Source organism: Zingiber officinale, chromosome 4A (assembly GCF_018446385.1).
Source record: "Zingiber officinale cultivar Zhangliang chromosome 4A, Zo_v1.1, whole genome shotgun sequence".
Taxonomy (NCBI): Eukaryota; Viridiplantae; Streptophyta; class Magnoliopsida; order Zingiberales; family Zingiberaceae; genus Zingiber; species Zingiber officinale.
Window position 1 is genome coordinate 30849772 of NC_055992.1, and position 21500 is coordinate 30871271.

The window sequence follows — 21500 nt, forward strand, 5'->3', positions numbered from 1 at the left end:
GACTCTGTTTAAATAAAAAAGAAAATAAAATTCCCAAAAAATTTAATAAAATTATTTCTCAAATAATATTTATTATTTAATTATCTTATCTTACATACTTCTTCATTACCATTTTATTATGTTCATAACACCATCTTTCCTTAAGCATCAAAAGAGCTTTGTGTATAACTCCTACAGCAACCCTATAGAATTCCAACACACCTGTCTATACAAAATACAAACTTCTCTCCTGAGGTATATTACACTTATGTTGCCAGGCTATACAAGAAATAGAAGTGTCTTGCCATTCAGACTTGTTTTTCAGCATTCTCAAAATCAGTTAAACCACATATTCTTTAGGGAAACCAAGACAGGATGTTAACAAACATCATTCATGAAAAGTTCTTCGATTATGTTCAAAGAGAAACGAGAGATTTTGCTACACAAGGTTTATTGATTTCAGACTTTGTTGCTGAAACTTGAAGTCGGTTTGTCAGGGATGTCAACTACACTTGCAGCTAGCGATCCATTTGGGTTTGGTTTCTTCTTCCATGGATGGTACAATTCTGCTTCTGGAAATGATGTGCTTGTAGGTAAATCCGGAATCAAGTCACCTTCGGAGCTGTCAGAAATGAACTGCATAAAAGACTGCATGGTGTTGCTCTTATCAGACAGACCTGAATCAAGTGTTTTAGGACTGAAGCAAGCCACGTCATTGTCTGCAAAGTTTTCTGACTCATCAGTTATTTGGTTGATTATACTGGAACCAAACATAGTTGAGCATTTTGAAGGAGGATTCATGCCCCCTGGTCTGCAGACTCTTTTGGGGCTTCTCATGGTCCTTTTCAGATCTGGAATTAGAGACACGACCATTAACAGTAGTAGGATAAACAAGCTCATTATATAGTTCAGAACTAACAATCTCAATGGAGGAACATAACAAAAAAAATTAAAAACAAAAACAATCCTATGTTACAATTATCTGACATTGCTACATTGAATTAATCCCTTTATTAAGGTGATATTATTCACCCCAAACGGCTTAGTATCGCCGGCTTCACAACAAGATATAAATAACATTTTGCCCTAAGACAGTGCCCTTTGTATGAAAGAGGTCAGACACCCAACAAAAGATTTTGCACCCGTCGGGAATTGACCTCAAAACCTATGAGAGCAAAAACATTAAAATTAAAAAGAAAAATTAATCCCTTCATTAAGAATGATGCAAAGATCATATCAATATCAATCAAAAATCATTTCACTATTCTTTTAATCATGTTAAGTATCAGTTCAACTCTTGATTGATTGGAAGGATGTAGGAGAGGAAGACAAATGTCCAAAAGAAGGGTGCACAAAATGAAAAGGAATCACATCTTTCTATATTCCACTTCCATCCAAGGATCTGCAAGCCAGAGACTATAGAGACACAAACATCACTTTCCTCCACTTTTGCCTAAGTTTCCAATAATAAAATTGAGGAATTGATGAATGAAATTTAATCTTGTTCTCTTAAAGTAGTCAAATTTTTTTCCCTTTCTTTTCACTTCTACTTTTGTCTACATACCCAATAAGGCTCTTCTTTTACTTAGTGTACAACTTGCTCAGGTCATGAATCTATTCTTGTGTTCCTTTTCTTCCTTTTTCCTACCCTCCTATTTTTCCACTTGAGAAGAATAAATCTAACTGATGCAACTTGTCTAACTATAAAATACCTCAATGATCTTTGAACATGTCTTATGTTCTTAATCTTTTATATCTTTTTATGATATATAGGGGCTTCCACTATCTACTTTAACCCATCTATATCAATTTTCTCATATCTAGTATATTAACTTTTGCACGGTTACCAAAACTATGATCTATATTGCTAATCGTACACAACCATGAGAATCTTTCAAGTTCCAACAGCATATAAAAGGGTAGCTCGATGTACAAAACTCCTGCCAATGCGGGGTTTCGGGGAAGTATTTATTGTACGCAGCCTTACCTTGCTTTGCAAGAGGTTGTTGCTGAGACTCGAACGACCTCTAGATCACACGACAATAAGTTTACCATTGCGTCAAAGCTCCCCTTCATAAGCAACTTTCCAACAGTATATGCTACCCCAAATAGATTAAATTATTAATTTTTAAAAATAAGAGAAATTCCGCCAATGACGAATAAACTCCACTATAGTCAAACCTCAGATAAAGGAGGGCTTGCGTTGGGTTGCTAGCCAGCCTAGGCAAATGTTATGTATGAATTCATTAAACTATTGCATAAATGCTAGATTGTTCCTAATTACATCTCCATGAGAACTTAAGTGTAACGTTAAATATATAAGAATTCTCATGCCCTATGTTAGCTACGATGATTAAGAGAAGAATTAATATTTTGTATTTATAAAAAACAAAATATGTAGGGGAGAAAACAAAGATGATAGATATCTCACGATTTTAAATTATGGTACACAAGAAATACAATAGGTATTTTTATAGATAGTTTGTTAAGAGACGAAGTAATAATAGTTAACAAGGAATATACCATTATAGCTCTCAAAATATGGTAGTAAAAAAAATCATTAATGTAATTAATATATATCCACCTTAAGTAAGAGTAGGAAAGGCCTAGAAGAGATGGTACAAACAAATTTCAACAAACGAGATAATTTTAATAGTAAGAGATCAAAATAGGCATGTAGAGTAAGAATGAGGAATTTGATAGGGTGGATGGAGGCTATGGTTTTGGAATAAGAAATGAAGAAAAGTTTTGTTAGATTTCACGATAGCATATGAAGTGATAATAAGTAATACAATAACAACCAACAACATCCAAGTATTATGCTACTAGGTGGGGTCGTCTTATAATAACTAATACATTTTAAAAAAAAAACTGATTATATTCAAAAGAAGGAACAATAAGACATAAATTGACTTTTCTTAGGGTCGGGAAGAAAAATAGAAAAATTTATGAAAATTGCAAGATTATTCTCGAAGAAAAGTTAACAACTAAAGTTGCAAAAATCTACTCCTTGTTGGTTGTAGCTGACAAAGCCTCTTGCTAACACCCCGGTCGACCTGGACAGAGTAGCACTTGTTAGAGGGCGTCGGAAGTGTCTGGCAAAGCCCCTTCGATGCTTATGTTAGTGACTAGAGATGGTAAGTGGGTGTAAGAAGATATGAAAATACAAAGATTATAGAAGGGGAATGAGGGAAGAAGAAAAAGATCCTCTTACCAACTAAGGAATTTACCTGTTATTCTTCCACCTTGGGCGGTGGAGATAACGATATCTAAGAGTATAGACCACTGTCTGAGGGGTGTGTCCATGGATAGGACTAACTAGGGAAGACCATGCCCTGCTATGGTTTGCCCCTGCTTTTGCTTCTCCGGCTGCGACCTTACCTATTTATAGCTTGCTTGGGCTAACCCTACTTCTGCTATAGCCTTCTCCTACCGCAGCTGACTGGTTGTCATGTGGCTAGGGATATTATCCTCGAGTATCACGAATCTCTCCTTTTAATCAAACTGAGTGAAATTGAATGAAGTCTGATTCGAGAAAGTTTGAGTGTTGCTTTATGTTTGGGACTTGGGAATGCTCAGTGAACAACTTCAAATGCCTGTGCAATCAGAGGGGCCCCGTATGGCCTACCTTGCTTTCCTAAGCCTTCCTTTTTTAAATCTTAAGCAAGTAGTGCTCCTAGTGACACCATTTGATGACTTCACAACATTTGTCATCCTCTTGTCCCTTTCCCACAATTTCATCATCCACCATAACGATTACATCTTAAAGGGTGTTCATCTAATCCTTCCCAACCCTATTGACTGTCATCACCCTACTCCCGACGTCGACTTTCTTTGTGGGTCAATTTGAGAGCGATCTTCGCTTGTCAACCTCTTCCTTCTACTGTGATCTTTTCTCCTATTTTTGAGTCTCCTTAAACGAATTTGCCCCTAACTTCTGTATTTTAGCAGGGGTAGTCGTAGTGTTTCGGTCTCTCAAGATTTCCCTTACCCCTACTGCCTATCACTCCCTATAGTGGCTAAAGATGGTCAAACTTGATGTGTTTAATGGCTAGACCAGACTGCCAATTCTTGGACGGCATGTCTACTTTTACAAAGGGTGGAAGAACCTATTTTTCCATCTTTGCCCCTCGGCCCCCTTTTAATTTTCTACTACTTGGGTAGAGGCGCTTCCTTCCTTACCAGACCTAGATGTTATTGAAGCCATTTGTCCTTTCCCCTTATTGTGGAGACACTTCGCCAAATGTGATGTAGCTTGCCTTCTACACAACCAATTGTGGAACCACTTCAGGTTGCGTCTCGTAGCCAAGACCATCCCAAAGCGGAAGAGGGGGACATCAAGCGAGGCGCCCGCTACCTTGCTCCGTTTGGTTCTCTGCGCTCTACCTCCTCGCCCCGAGGCCCCTTGCCTCCTCCCTGGCGGCTTATACACCCTGTCCACAAACTCGGTAGAAGGTCGCCCAAGCGGCTCTAGAGGTGACCGCCAATCATCATCCAGTTGTTGTGTATCCCCTAACCGACCCCACACACTCACCACCCACTAGCTTTATTGGTGCAATTGACCACTGGTCAAGGCTAACTTAATGCTTAATAGATAGAAGTCCAACTTTGTCACAGTTGACTAAACAAGGGTAATTAAAGTCTAGTAGATGTTGGCGACGAAAGTCCTAAAATGTTAAGGGTAACTAGATGTTAGGCATGTAAAGGGAAATCTTGTAGGTCATCGAGGATCGAATATCAAGTATGTGATCATGAAGGACTGAATATTAAGCATGTGAGTTAAAGTCCTAACATGTCATGGAGGATTGGATATCGGGCATATAAAGGTAAGTCCTTATAGGTCATAAAGGAGTGGATGCCAAACATTTGATGGAAGTTCAGGCAAGTCATGAAAGACTAGATGCTTAGCAAAGGATGAAATCCTGACAGGTCAACGATGACTAAATGTTTGGCCCTAAAGAAGAGAATTTTAGGCAATAGAAGTTCTAGCAATGGCAGGTCAAGGGTGACCCAAGGCGGGGAAATAGGTAAAGTTCTAGTAGGTTAAGGTCAACTCAATACTAAGAAAGGATGAAATCCTAGTAAGTCGAGGTCGACCTATACTAAGCATCCGATGAAGTCCTAGAGACAGAGATCTCTTAGCATGAGAGAATTCGATGTGAATGGTATGTTCAACATGAAGAGTGCCTTTAGTGGATTTCATGAATTGACTGAATGAACAGAGTTTCCATCATGAATAGTGCTTTCCACCTAAACACGAATAAAAGGTCAATTAGTCAACTAAGGTAGACTAATGATATTTTCATACAGAAAACACTATGTTAATCTAAAACGAATAGAAGATTATTGAGTCGACTTGGGTAGTCAACTGACTGATGGCTTCGTAGATTGACTAGAGTTTATAAGTCGACTTGGGAAGTCAATTGGAATAATTCAGGATCAAACAGAAAAGTACAGAAAAGTGTTTAGCCAACTGTTGGAGTCGATTGATATTTTCCTAGAATGAACAGATGGTTCAGAAGTCGACTTCTTAATACACAGTCGAGTCGACTGATGGTTATTTCAGGAAGTGATTAATAAGGATCCTAAAGATGTGAGCTTGTCATTTCCTACTATATCAGTCATATCAATCATAGTAGTCCACTGATAGTAATGAAGATAAAATTTTATGGGTTGCACGTCTCAAAACATAGAGGTCTTTGGGAGATTCGTTCAGGGTGGTTCTAGAGTGAGTGTTATTGCATTCCAAGGTTGTTAGAGAGCATGATCAAGTTCTTGTAATCTTTATTTGTTGCATCATTATTATTGTATATATTTGCATTTCTAATATTTGGTTGTATTGTTGTAAGAAGAGGACTTTATACTTTGTAAGAGATTTGTTTGCCTCTGAAAGGTGTTCGATAAGGAGAAAAGTAATGATGCTTATAGTAGGACTCCAGGCTATAGAGCAGGAACCTAGGGGTTAGTGTTGTGTCCTTGTCTTACTGTGTTGTTCCTATTTTCTATTTTTCGTAATGCTAATGATTGTAGATAAGTACGATCAAAGAAAAGAAAATGAAAGACGAATTTGCTATTGAATCCCCGCTCTTGTGGCACAATCAGTTCAACAAGTTCTCCCGAGGTTACTTCTCGAAGCAGTTGGACCGAATAATATTTTAATAGAGATAGAAAAGTACCTAGGGAAGTAGGATATTAAATGACTTATAATTATTTAATCTAATATTAAAAACAAAGAAAATGTCTAATTAATAAAGGATAACTAATCCCCTTATAAAAAAGCATGAGACATGCAAAATTATACGAATTATAGAAGTATTAAGCTAATGAGTCATACCATAAAATTTTGAAAAAGAGTGATTGAAAAAAAATATTCTGAAAGGAGACCAAGGAGACTGAAAAGCAATTTGGATTCATGCAAGAAAACTATACATCTTCTTTTACAATTAATTGAAAAGTACAAGAAAAGAAGACTTATAAGTCGTATTTATTACTTAGAAAAAACATAAGACAAAGTTATGAGAAAAATTAAATAGAAAATTCTTGAAAAAAAAGATGTTAACGTTGCGTTTATTGAAAAAAATTAAGAATATATAAGAGGATGAAATGACAAAAGTGAAGGCCCCGAACGGATTAATTGAAGCATTTTCTATAAAGATAGAGTTTCACTAAGCATCAACTCTAAGCCCACGCCTTTTTACACTAGTCAAGGATGAGCTACTAGACATGTCCAAAATACGTTACCATAGTGCAAGTTGTTTACAGATGTTTTTATTTTGGTCGATGAGACCTGTAAGGGAGTAAATACTAAATTAAATTTTGGTGAACATCACGAGAAGCAAAAAAAGGCTTTAAACTTAATAGAGTAAAGACAATATATATGGAAGTTAAGTTTAGTAGTATTAGACATAACAACACAATTGTTAAGTTAAGAAATAATGAGTTCCTTGTAAATGATAGTTTTAAGTATTTAGGATCATTTTAGCAAAAAAAATAGAGTTGATCGAAATGGTTTTTGTAAAAGGATGGAGGGATTGATAGAGATGTTTACATAGGATACAAACAGAAATGGTTAAAATGGAAGAGAGTCCATATGTTCTTTGTAATTGTTAGGTACTTCTAAAACTTAAAAGAAAATTACAAAACAATTGTTAGATATACTATGTTATGAGCTGAATGTTGGGTTATGAAGCAAATACATTGGCAAAAGATGAGAATCGCAGAGATGAAAATGTTAAAGTAGATGTGCAAGCATATGAGGATGGATAGGAAAAGAAACTAGGACATTAAAGAGAAAGTTGAGGTTGTGTCAATTGAAAGAAAACTCTAAGAAACACGTTTAAGATACTTTTGACATGTACTTAGGCATCCAATAAATGTCCCAATTAGGTGATAAGAGAGCATGACAAATATGCACATTAATATAGGAAGAGGAAGATCAAAAAAAGACTTGAATAGTAACGATAAAACAAGATAAAATTTATTTAAATTTAAATATAGATGATAATATAGTAGGGAATCAAACTCGGTAACATAAGAAGATCCATGTAGCCGACCTCACTTAGTGAGATAAAAGTTTGATTGTTGTTGTTATATGATTAACTGAGATGTTCTTTATTTGATGTAAGTAAATGTATAATGATTGTATCCCCTATTTGGTGTGCGTAACTAATTTCATGCTAGCTATAAAATTGTGCATAGTCATATGTCTCTCTTTATTTCTCCTATTTTAAAATATTGGTGGGTAGGCAATTGGCCTTCCCTTCACTAAAAGAAAAATATTACAGTTTACTTTTAGTAGACGCATAAAACTGAACCTGAATGATTCTGGTTCTGCTTGTCATGCTTCCTTTTAGTGGCTGATGTGTCATTTCCTCCATTTATCTTTTTTAACACTGCATCCTACAGCAATGAATCATTATTTGTCAGTCGGGAGATGAATTGTCAACATTTTGTTTCTCAAAAAAAATATTCCTTTTACCTTTATTTTTTGATAGCTCTCTAACCACCGATTGGTGGAGTTTTGTAATAGCAGCCTCCTCAATATCTTACACTCTTCGGCCGTGGCTCCAGCGAAGGAGAGATCCAAAATGCCTTCTTGAAGCAATTGCTGGAAGCAAGATAGTGTCGCTAAGAATTGGGGACTAGTAAACATGCTATTGAGACTGCCATATCAACAAGGTAGTATCAGAACTTGATAGAAACTTAACCTCAATGAATAAAGCTAAAAATGGAACCAACCTTTCAGGAGTTTTGGCAATGTCTGTAGATGGTAGGTACTTCATCAACTGTTTTTGTTCCTCGTGTGTTAAGTATTTCATGAAACCCTCAGAGTTGATAAAAAACTACAAGGTAAAATGGCCAATAAGATTTCAGCTATTACACTACAAAAAATATCATTCTGTAAAGCACTGATATTACCATTATAAAATTATATCCTTACATTTAAATCTGTATAGATTAGGGGAGAATCTCTATCTTTCAAGGAAACAAACTTATTATACATCACTTTAGCTCTGCACAAAATAGGCAAAACATGAATGTTAAACCGCAAATGATATTATGGTCCAAGATCCAAGAGTTCATTGAAGAGTAGCTTTTCAAAGAGGTCAAGCCTGAGGAGCATGGACTGGAGATAAAAACACATGCTTTTCTTCTACAAATGCAAGAAGGTACCTTTTAGCATTCGCATGGACCATTTGTAACGTGGACTTCACTGTGTCAGCACCAGGAGTGACAATTCCTTTGTTTTTAGTATCTATGGGAAGAAAAGCTGAATCTGAATAAGCCTCATTGGTAAAGAATGATTTATCCACTGGAAATGAGCTAGCTTCTGATTCATCATCTATTGTTTTTGAATTTGTATTTTTAATGAGTACACTTCCATACCCAATCTCAAAAGAACCGAGAGGGGTAATGCTGCTGTAAAGTAGATCATCTTCTGAGGTTCTGGACAGATTAGATGCTTGTTGTTCATGCCATATGGAATATAATTCTTTTGTCAGTTTTTCAACAGAAAGTTTGGGGCGAGTAACAAATGTCTTCTTAGAAGGCGCTAAAGAATCACAAATATTTGACTGCACCGAACCTGAAAGAGCAGTTGAACTTAAATAACTATGTGCACAGATTGAGCTGATATTTTAGAGCCTAATATTACATTAACAAGGAGCTCCATAAGCAAAACCATTACGATCAATTTCAAGCATATGGAAACTATGTAGAACCCTTTTCCCAAGGAGAGGGACAAAGTCCCAAACCCAAGATCCGTCCATCTCCGAAGCAAGGAGGCATCCCCAAGACATCGGAATCATCGGCAAACATCTCTTGTTCCCCTTCTTCTCAAATCTAGGGTTGTATGTATGCTTTACTTTATGTTTTGGGGTTGTTCTTCCTTAGCAATGGAGTAGATCTCTAAATCTAGGATGTAGGAAGTATTTGTGATGTGATGGTGATATAAAACTATGTAGATTTGCCATGTTTCTATTCAATGACTTGTTGATGTCTTGTTCATGTTTGATGTAAAGTGTGTGTGAATCTTGTTTATATCTTTTGCATGTTTTATCAAATGGTTGTGTAGAATTGTTAATCCCGTAGAGGGGATACCCTAGATCGTATGACCGCGGGGCGTCGTGACAGGGTTGTCTCATTAAACGGACGTTTAGGGTATCACATTGAAAGGAGAAGCAAATCTCCACAAGTAGGGGATCGGGCATAATCACTATTTCTATCTCTATGTTATTGTGTGTTAGTGTATTTCTATGTTGTATAACCGCGGGGCGTCGTGACAGGGCTGCCCCATTAAACGGACTTCATAGGATTCATTTCCATTTAGTAGCATAGGACATAGAGTAGGAGATCATGCCGGCTTATCCACTACAGGGGAGAGTCAGTAATGAATCTAACTTCCTACAAGAGCATGAATATAGAGGATAGGAACTAAGCAATCTATGTAACATCACCTAGCATTACAAGGAAACCAAAATACTAGAATCTATCATCCTCCATTCACTACGCTCATTCTCTCTCTCTCTCTACTCTCTCTCTTTTCTCTTCTATTTCTTTTCCTAGCATTTGTTAACCACCTTTCGATTGTCTAGATAATTCACCGTGCGAAGTTAACTAGTGTTTAATCAACAGTCCCTGTGGATACGATATCTTTTTATTACTGATGACGTAACCGTTAAACGGACATTTAGGGGATTACTTTGAGGGGTGAAGCAAGAACCTACAAAGAAGTAGGATGGATTGATGTGCTGAATTCTATATCTCAATGTGAATTGATTAGTGATGTGTTTCTATGTTGTATGACCGCGGGGCGTCGTGACAGAGCTGCCCCATTAAACAGGCTTCAAGGGATCATAACTATTTGATTGCTTAAGGTTTAGATAAGAGTCTTTGACCAGTGTTTTCTGCAGGAAATAACCGATGACTTCTTACAAATACATTTCAATTGAAGATAGGATTGGTAGATCGTTTCACATTAATGAGTATCACAGAGAAACCAAATCTCCTAGAACCTTAACAAAACTAAGTTTCTGAATTTAACCTTTACTTCTATTCTTTAATTGTTTTTTAGATCATATAATCTTTTGATTAACTCCGCCCATGATGACCGGTCATGGCCGGTCCCAAGCCCGGATAAAGGAGGAGGGTTGCGTTAGGTTGCCAGCCAGCGTCAAACTATGGCAAATATTTCATGAATGAATCCATTAAACTATTGTGTTAATGCTAGGATGTTCCCCGGAAGGAACGCGTTGCAAGGTCCGACTGTAATGTCTCGGCAAGGACCGCTACATCTCCAGAACTCGGGTGTAGTGATAAATATGCAAGAGTTCGCGTTACAGGGTCCGACTGTAACGTCTCAGCAAGGACTGCTATATCTCCATGAGAACTTGGGTGTAGTGTTAAATAGGCAAGAGTTCTCACACGATAGGTTAGATAAGAACAAATATGATAGGAAAACTAATAATCTAAGATTTGGAACTTGGAACATAGGAACTCTCACTGGTAAATCAATGGAGGTAGTAGATATGATGATTAGGAGAAAAATTAATATTTTGTGTGTACACTAGAAAGAGAATGGGTGAGTATGTAGATAGTTTGTTAAAGGATGAAGTTGTAGGAGTAGTTAGAAAGGGATAGAATTATAGCTCTTAAGATAATAGTAACGAAAGAATTAGCGTATATGCACTACAAGTAAGATTAGATGAAGCTACCAAATTAAGGTTTTGGGAGGACTTAGATGAAATATTACAAAATATTTCACCAATGAAAGGATTTTAATAGGAGGTGATCTAAATGGGGTATCGGAGTGAAAAATGAGGAATATGAGAGAGTTGGGAGCTATGAGTTTGGAGCGAGGAATGAGGAAGGAAAACTATATTAGATTTTGCGATATTTTTAAGAAAAGAGAAGAACACTTAGTCACGTTCAAAAGTGGAATAATAAATCGAAATTGACTTTCTTATGATTAGGAAGAAGGATAGAAAGATTTGTAAAGATTAACTACCCAACATAGGGTGGTAGTGTTGGATATACGCCTTAAACATAGTATCGATAAAGAAAATATATACGATTCCTAGAATTAAGTGATGGAAGTTAAAGGATGGAAGCAACGTATATTTAAGGAGAAGATAAGAGTACAAGCATTAGGTGAAATATGATGACTCTAATACAACGTGGGATAAGATGGTATCAAAGTTAAAATAGTAGCTAAGAGTGTCCGCGACATGCACCACGAAGTAAAGAATCTTGGTGGTGGAATGAGAAAGTCCAAGAGAAAAGAAAAAGCGAATAGCTTATAAGGAATTATATATTTGTAAGAATGAGAAAACTTAAAAATATACAATAGCCTAAGAAAGTGGTGAGTGAAGAAAAAATGAAACTTTTGAACGGTTATATCAAAATTGGATACAAAGAAGGAGAAAGAGACGTTTATAGAAATAGTGGAAAGTGAGAGAAGAGAAAACAAGAGATCTTAGTCAAATAAAATGTATTAAAGATGAATGTAATAGGTATTAGTAGCGATGGAGAAATAAAAGAGCGGTGGAAGAGGTATTTTCATCAACTTTTAATGAAGGTTTAGAGACCAACTTAACTTAGGTAATTTAATTAGGTCAAATAAAGTGAAATTTTAATTTTTAGAATTAACTTGAAGTAAAACAAACTTTAAATGAGATGCACAATGGAAAAACTGATGATATTCCGATAGAGGTGTGGAAGTGCTTAGGAAACAAGGTATTGAATGGCTTACAAAATTATTTAACATGATATTGAAAACGAAACAAATGCCGATCGATGGAGGATAAGTACTCTAGTTCCTTATATAAGAATAAGGAGACGTACAAAATTGTGCAAACTATAGGGTATTAAACTAATGAGTCATCTATGAAACTTTGGGAAAAGTAATAGAAAAAATTAAGGAAGGAGACCAGATGGGAAAATCAATTTGGGTTTATGTTTGGAAGGTCGGACAATTAATTGAAAAATATGGAGCAAAAACAAGATCTACTGGTATTCATTGACTTAGAAAAAGCGTATGATAGAGTCCCAAGAGAAATTATATGGCTAATTTTAGAAAAGAGAGGTGTTAGCGTAATATATATTGAACTAATTAAGGATACGTACGAGGATGTAACGACCAGGAGTAATTGAAGCATTTCAATAAAGATAGGGTTACATCAAGGATCACTCTAAGTCCCTATCTTTTACACTAATTATGGATGAACTCATTTTGGTAGATGAGACACGTGAAGGAGTAAATGCTAAGCTAGAATCTTGGAGGAAACACTAGAAGGGAAAGGTTTAAGCTTAGTAGATTAAAAAGAATATATGGAATTTAAGTTTAGCAATATTAGAAGTAATGAAACAATTGTTAAGATAGGAGAGGACGAGTTGCCCAGAACCGAGCGATTTAAATATTTAGGATCATTTTTACAAAATGATGGAGGGATTGAGAGAGATGTCTTACATAGAATCTGGCAGGATGGGTGAAATGGAGGGAAGCGTTAGGTGTTTATGTGACCGTAAAGTACCTCTTAAACTTAAAGGTAAGTTCTATAAAAATGTGAAACTATGATAAATATGCATATCAAACGAGGAAGAGGAAGACCAAAAAGACTTGGTTAGCAACAATAAAACAAGATAAAATATATTTAAATATAGATGATGATATAATAGGAGATAGGGTTGTTGTTGTTGTTGTATAATCTTTTGATTCGATTGTTTAGTTAACCCGCTTTGAGACATCTTTAGTGGTTATAATCAGTCCATGTGGATTCGATATTCTTTGTATTACTAACGATGTAACCATACACTTGCGGTGTGTAACAAGTTTTTGGTGACAACTCACAAATGACAAGAATAGGATCTGTTTAATTAAATAAAAATTATCACTGTTCATTTATCTTGCAGAATTCATATTTAAAAATAACACAAAAAATATGATAAACAAAACTCATTAATCTTTCCAACAAACATCATGAAAGGAATGTAAACGGCAGTCAGTCAGGGGAAGGGATTTATTATATTATACATCTTTCTAAAATTATAATTAATCATTGGAACAAAAGTTTTACACCACCATGTTATTATTAAGTGCAATTGGCCTTCTTGGTGATGGGGAACAATCATAGGTTTTAATGTGCATGCAAAGAGTTTAGGATTGCCTTGGTTTTAAAGTGAGTATTTGAGTTTTGTGAGACTTGGAAGAATACTCATGGAGATGACTTGGTGCGGCCAAGGTTAATGGGCATTTGATTGCTTGAGGCCCGTGGATATCGGTAAAGGATGGTGTAGAGCATCTAATGCAGCGAAAGGTGATAATCCTCACCCGAGGGTCCTCCAAGATTGCCCCATGCGATCTAGAAGGAAAGTAAATCACAGGGGACTTCGCATGAGGGGTCAAGTCCCACAATGCATTTTGCACATGCTAGAAACTAACCCCATGACCTATTGCAACAACACCATGTGCATGTACCAACTGTGTCAGTCTGTGGGGGCATGGCGTAGAGCATCTAAAAGATTATTGGAGAAGGAGCATTAGAAAGGAGCCATGGAAGTGGACTTCAAATGCAAAGGCACGAAGGATGGCATCTAGAGAAGCTGAGCGCACGAATGCATCCAAAGAATGTGGGGCCTATTGGAAGATGACTTCAAGATAAGTATAACTATGGAGGAGTTGAGCGTTGAAGAATGTACTTGATAAAGGGAAGGATGCCAACATATGCGAAGTTCACCTTAGAAATGATTAGAGTCGGTGTACCAATCAACTGGTACTATACCCTTAATAGCTGAGTTGTGGACTCGGTGATCGAATAGAAGTGATGCCCTGTGAAACTCCAAACCCCAAATGAGAATATTTTGGAGTACAACTAGTTCATTGGTTCGTGGTAATACTAGTCACCTAATATTGGTTATCAATCAGTTGACAATCAACTGATGCCATCGACTAGGGGCAATCAACTTGCAAACCAAATGATTTTGTTTGTGGGTGAGTTGACTAGTGAGTCCACTAATCATGCATTTACAATGTCTGTGTGGAAGGAGTCATTTCTGAGAAGGAGAATGTATAGTAACTATTTAGGGTGTTGCACCTAGAATTGATAGGTTGTGGAGTAGGATCTAAGGTTGCCGAACCACGTTACATCATTGTATTATTGGTTTGCTCATGTTTTTCTTTTATTTCTGTTGTGTTTTGTATGAATTAACCGAGCTAGGATTTCAGCAAGTATTTGTTAACTAACATTTCATCTGGTCTTAACAATTAATATTAGAGCCAAGGAGCTTTTCATCAGACTAATCGTCAAGAAAGCACAAAGAAAAGATGCCTAGTTCCAACATTCATCCACCTAAGTTCGAAGGCAAATTTTCAATGTGGAAGAGAAGAATAGAGATATTTTTTTAAAACAGATTTTGGTATGTTGCTAATCATGCTGTATGGTTTTGAAAATACCTATGGACAAAAAGAGGGAAGAATTAGAAGATAGTAAATAGATCAAGAAGCAAAGGGAGTAGTACATGGTAAATTCAAAAGTCGAACATCATCCATTGAGCATGATCCCTACTCATTAAATCAACCCAGTTGAAAGATGAGTGTGAAAAGGAGTTATGGGATAGGTTGGTAGAAATTCATGAAGGCACAAAGGCAAAATCGACAAGAAGAGACCTCCTAAGATCACAAATCAACAACCTAAAGTTGGAGAAAGGGGAGAAGGTAGCAAGTCTTCATGTACGGATCAAGGAATTAATAAACAATTTGATGAGCATTGGAGAAACAATTTCCAATCTTAACAAGCTTAGAAGTGTTATCAATGACTTTCCAAGAACTTTACAATGGATGCCCATGATAGATTCTTTTTATATATCAAGGATTCTATGTAGTTTGGATGACTTTGATGTAACTATGGCATTACATGAAACAAGATTTGTAGGTTTAGAAGAAGACCTAGAGACTCATAGATCAAAGGGAGTTGCTCCCGTAGTAAAAAAGGACAAATGGAAGAAGATACTACACCAAAATCATCATCCAAATCATCTACTCATCCATAAGTAATAACGAGGAGGCATATATGGTAAGAAAGGTAAGTAGATCTTTTAAAGATTTAAAATTTGATAAAATTTGAAAAATTAAGTGTGCTTAGGGTCTAAGGGAAACCTCTTCTCGGAGTAAAGAGTCCTCTCCTAGTCAACAACCAAGCCACCATTACCAACGCACCATCTCTTCAATTTTCAGACAGGATCACCGACCTTGATGATTCGGAACATAAGTTTAATGTGTGGGTAAAGAGTTTAAGTTAGGATTGTATTGGTTTTGATATGTGAATTTGAGTCTTGCATGACTTAGAGGAATACATATGAAGATGACTTGGCACAACCAAGGTTGATGGACATCTGATGGCTCAAGATCCCTGGAAATTAGTGAAGGATAGCGTAGAGCATTCGAAGGATAAGGAGCATTGAAGAGGAGCAAAGGAAGCAAACTTCAAAGGCAAATATGTGAAGGATAGCACGGAGAGAAGTAGAGGGTTCAAGTGCATTCAAAGGACGTGGGGCCAAAAAGGTTAGAAGATGACTTCGAGGCATATATTACTCCATAGGAGTTAAGTGTTGAAAGAATGTACTAGGACAAGGGTAAGATCTCAACATAGGCTAACACATGCTAGTCTAATGGTTGTGTCGTGGACTCAACAATAAAAAAAAAAAGTGATTTTGTTCATAGTTATTGGTCTAGTTGACTAATGGACTAGATCTATGGATTGATGAAACTCCAAATTTCAAATCCTAAATGAGGAAATTTTGAAGCTTTAATCGGTTCATAGAAATGTAGTTGACTGTTCAACTTATATTGGTTATCAGTCGACTAATGTTGTCGACTCAGGATGATCACCTAATGACGAAAATGACTTTCCTCATGGCAGAGTCGATCAATAAGTGGATTACTTATGGATCAATTGACTGATTACAAATTCTAATCGACAACTACTATTGTGCCAGCGCGAAGTCGTTGATAAAGAGAACTATTAAGTGGATTACTCATGGATCAATTAGCTGATTACAAATTCCAATCGACTACTATTATTGTGCCAACGTGAAGTCGTTGATAAAGTGACAACTATTGATATGCTACCAGCAACATTGGAACGATCATTTGATAAAAAAATTTCAGTCGGTTGTTGGATGGTAATATACTAAAAAAAACTATAAAGGGAGAAACAGATGGAGAATTGGAGGCTAGCTTTTCCCATAATATTCTAAGTGAATTTTTAGCTCTCTAAATTCATTTTTTAACTTTCTATTATGCTCACTTGAAAAACTCCCAAGTGATTTGTAAGAGGTTTTTCTATCTTCAAAAGAATTTCATGAAGGAGAAAGTGTAGTGGCTATTTGGTGATCCACCTGAATGGTTGATAGGTCGTGGAGTAGGCATCAAGACCACCGAACCACATTACATCAATGTATTATTAGGTTTGCTTGTGTTTTCCTTTTATTTACATTGTGTTTTGTATGAACAACCAGAGCTAACATTTCAGCAAGTGCTTATAAGCAATCAGTAACATTCATTATTCACCCCTCTTTAGGTCAGTCATTTGGTCCTAACAATTATCACTCAAAGGATCTTTGAATCTTTCCTTAACACCTCAGAGCAATGATTGATTATGGATGTAAAAGAATAAAGGAATCATTTCACAATAAGTGAAAGACATGATGCTTGAAAAGAACTAACATGAAAAAGTATATACTTTCCTAGAGTTGTAAAGAAGAAAAAAGATCATGAAAGATGAATATAGAGTGTGGAATACTGCACATAAGAAAAGCACATTGGTGATTTTGCGATCTAATCATCCAAAGAGGTCCTGAAATCAAAGTATCAAAAAACAATAAAAGGACACAAATACCACAGTTATCATGAAAGACAATGCATAATTCATATACTCCATAGATAGCATAACATCTAGCTGCTGGTCCATTCACATGCTTTGCTAATTGTGTCCTTGCTATATGGACCATATGTGAGGGATGTCAAGCAATACAAATCTGGGAACGAATCACATCTAAACAGTAGTAAGGATAAAAGAAAATTCAAGAAGGTGAAATGTAAAATCTAAAATTGTTAGTTGTAGTTTATCACTGATGCTGCTAGAAATGGAACAAAAATGTAGAATAAAGTAGCATTTAATCAGTCAATCAAGTAATAATGTATTGCCTGAAGAGGAACTCAGGACAGTCATGATGTTTACAACACTTTAGAGAATACCTGTTAAATTGCTGGCATCATCAGTAGCAAAATATAAACAGCTGTCTGAACCTGATATAGCTGACCCAGAACTGGATCGATTGCTTGTATCACCCTCGAACTTGCAGAAGTTCTGATCACAATACTGCATGTCACATTCATTTGGCAATTTACGTTTGTGTTGTGTTGTTTTCGGAAACTTCTGTTCTTTGAGTTTGAAGGTTATACTTCTTTTTATTGAACCATTTAACCCATCAGAGTCAATAACTTCACGAGCATGGAGTGGTATATAGTTTGTCAATGAACCCTTGGTTCTCCACCTGGAACCACATGCATTGCATAAAACTGGTTTCTCAGGTGGTCCATTCCTCCAGAGAGGGGTGCCTATCAACATTAAGCTTCAGTTAGCATAAGATGCTTAGTGACAGATTCTATTACTTAGAAATGCTGCTAATAATAGTGGCTTTAAGATGCAATTTTTTTGTTGGAACAAGATTCATTTTTTCCTTATACAACAAGTAAAAGTAAAATGAAAGACAAAAACATAAGATAATAGATTGAAACAAAGATCAGACTGTTGTGTTTAGGAATGAACACAATTATGGTTGGATTACAACATGCTGGCACATGGCCAACAGGTCTGACACAAGATCTGGTCAAGAAAGCAAACCATAGAGTTTAATCAAGGTGTAATCCAAGTCGCATTACTGTTGACCTTCACAGCTCGCCTGAACTGTAAGGAGTTCAAAGGAAGTGTAAGGGCCTGTGAAGAACTTTGACCAAACTGTCTTTGGGCTCTTGGCATTATAACGTCAGGTCAGTCTTGGGTCTGAAATAGTGTTAGAGCAAGCTCCACATCACCCTTCATTCTTTCAATGTCTCAGTTATCATTTAAAGGCCTCGAGGTGGTTAACCTTGTGACCATGGGTCAGCACATGAGCACTATGGGCCAATTATGATCAATTTGCAGTGTGACATGTGTGGCCTTCTGATTGGATTGAATGGGTGTTTCCTAGTTTGAGCTTGGCTCCCCTTCTGCTGCCACCTGCTCTATTGAATTAATTATGTAGCAACTTTACTTACATCAAACACAAACTAGGTGCTTCGTTCTTAGGCAAACATATGTGTGTTCAATGATAGAAGCAGATAGGTAGAATTAATTGCACTCTACCCATCAAACAACCAAAAATTTGAGCAAGGAATACATGTGATATTTTTGTCCAAGAGTTTAATATAAAACAAAAAAACCATGATTTGGTAAATCCTTTTGAAACTAACAAGTCCCCTGCCTAATCTGGAATTGTTGAGTCTATATCTATTTTTCCAATAGTAATAAAAATAATGATAAATTGCCAAGTCCCTGGTTTTCTCAATGATCCTTTAATAATGTTTAGAGAAATAGATGAATTGAAAATATACTATAATTTCATGAATATGATTTATAATCTACATTTCTGTGTGTAATATCTCATATAATGAACTATATGTGCAGCCATAGCATGGTATGAAATAACTATCAAGAAAAGAAGATCCTCGGTAATGGAAAAAAAAACACATGAATGATAACAATTAACACTTGTTATCTTTTTACTAAATTTCTGAAGTAGTTGAGATGTTTGATCATGATAATAAAACAAATTATAGTTATATTATCAAGGGGAATTATCAAAATGGAGAAGAAAAAGCAAAACATTGCTTAACTAAACAACCTTCTAGAGCTAGAAACTGGCATTTCTAGACAAACATAACATGAGACACACTCTTTAATAAAATGTGTGCAAGAAATAAAGCAAATACCCAGAAAAAACTCCACCTCTCTTGTTTAATCCTTGCCATTCTATATTCAGTTCAGGTTGAAAATGACTAGAAGCATGTAATTAAATTTCACTTAGGATACATTGAATCAGAATGTTTTTTGTAAAGTTGCTCATTGCAAGGTCCTTGGGTTTTTCAATCATAGGTAGCAAGTAGCAGTTTCAGCATGAGGCCTGTGCTATGAAGGAACTAATTTCATTTAGCCATATACTTTTTTCTATGACAATGTATGAGTCCACATAGTTGTATGTCTGAGATTTCAACAAGTTTCCATGCTATATAGATAAGTGAAACACGATATGAAGTCACTCCAAGAGGATGGCTAATTTTCTTGATGACTGCCGTAGGAAGCAGGAAAAAAAAACATAAAATCTCCAGGAAATTTGCAGCATCTATTGCAGACCAGTCTTACATACAGAATAATATACATAGCCACTTCATAATTCTGTTTTTTGGATTACAGTTTTTGCTAGATATAGATTGCTCCTGAGAAGCTGTGGGAAACTCTCAAAACTAAATTTCATAGTAGACGGACAAAGAGAGAAAATATGCAAAGCGCTCAAAGTAAAAAAGTAAACACCTCATAATCCATTTTACTCCAGAAGTATCAACATGAAGCCTCATAGATCACAGAACATCTATAATAGTTTTCCATTGCAATCCGGGAAAGTAACGAATCCAAGAGAAATTTAATGGAGAGAACAACAAGCCAACGATTAGAGACGTACAATTAGACCTCAGTCCAGAAACACAGTTTCACAATTTAAAGAGGTTCACCAAAAAACAACACAAACAAAAGAAAAATCAGAGATGCAGGACGAAGATACCAAAGAGAAAGGGAGAAAAAAAACAGAGAGGAGCTCACTTGTGACTCCACAATGGCAGCAAGGTCCTCGCTTTCCCATTCCTATGCTTCCGTTTCCTCTTCCCTTCGTTAATCCCAAAGGAAATCCACACAGAAGAGGCAGGAAAAAGGAAGGAAAACCAAAAAAATGATTCTTTATGTGAGAATATATTCTAAATTTAGGAATTTTTATTTAGTATCTTGTTGAAAGCGCTTGAACAACATCAGTGAAAGTTCTTAAAGCTCTCGCAAGAAAGTAATAGCAAAGCCAAATCCCTTTTTTCAACACAAGACTCGAAAATTCTTCTCTCCAGCTCAAGAAGGCGCAAGGAGAAAGGGAAAGGAGATGGGAGGAAGAAATGAGGGTATGGGAAGAGGAATGGAAATTCCAGGGGGGAGGCGGAAGAGTAGACTGGAGAATGGGAAATCCGAAGAGAGAAGCCAATGGGCGATCAAATTAAAGGTGGGAGAAAAGGAGAGCAGGTGACGCGAACAGACGGTCGGAGGCTTTTTCCTTTTCCTTTCCTCTTCTATTTTGCTTTTGCCGTCGACTCTCAACGAAACGACGAAATGGTAAAGTTAAACCTTACGTTGCATGCTGAAAACTTAACAAACAAATATAAATAAAACAAAATAAAATATAAAAAAAATTCAAAAATACGTTTATTTTTTCTTAAAAGGGCGTTCCTTTGCACTATTTTATTATGTACATTTATCCTCTTTGATTTTAGTATTATTTTTATTATTATTTTTTATTTAAATTTTCAATTAGTCCATTATAAAATTATAATTATTATAATACATACGTTAAAAAGCATTTACATTCTAACCACTATAACAACTAATTTTGTAACTATTATAATTATAAATCAAATTATAATAATTATGATTTCGTAACTGTTACAAGATTCAATTAAAATATAATAATTTTATAATTAATACCATGCATCCAATCAGAATTTAGATGAAAAATAATAATAATAACGGTATTAGAAGATAAAAAGATAAATATTCATGATTATCAGGGAGAAGACATCCTTTTCATAAAAAAAAATAAAAATAAAATACCTTTTTGATAATTAAAAAAATATCATTTTGATTTTTACCCATGAAATAAAATAATTGTGAGAA

The 21500-nt window shown here is 35.8% G+C and overlaps 1 protein-coding gene across 1 annotated transcript; it reads right to left on the reverse strand.

Annotated features, from left to right (window-relative positions):
- Positions 1-206: 206 nt before the first annotated feature.
- LOC121969775 (GATA transcription factor 26-like) lies at positions 207-20960 on the reverse strand. The gene is made up of 8 exons (XM_042520017.1): positions 20391-20960; positions 17732-18094; positions 8653-9064; positions 8420-8492; positions 8218-8321; positions 7958-8141; positions 7794-7878; positions 207-830 (listed from the first exon to the last, which is right to left on the reverse strand). Exons 1-8 carry the CDS (start codon positions 20428-20430, stop codon positions 439-441), a joined length of 1653 nt encoding a protein of 550 aa, XP_042375951.1. The 5' UTR covers positions 20431-20960; the 3' UTR covers positions 207-438.
- Positions 20961-21500: the final 540 nt, after the last annotated feature.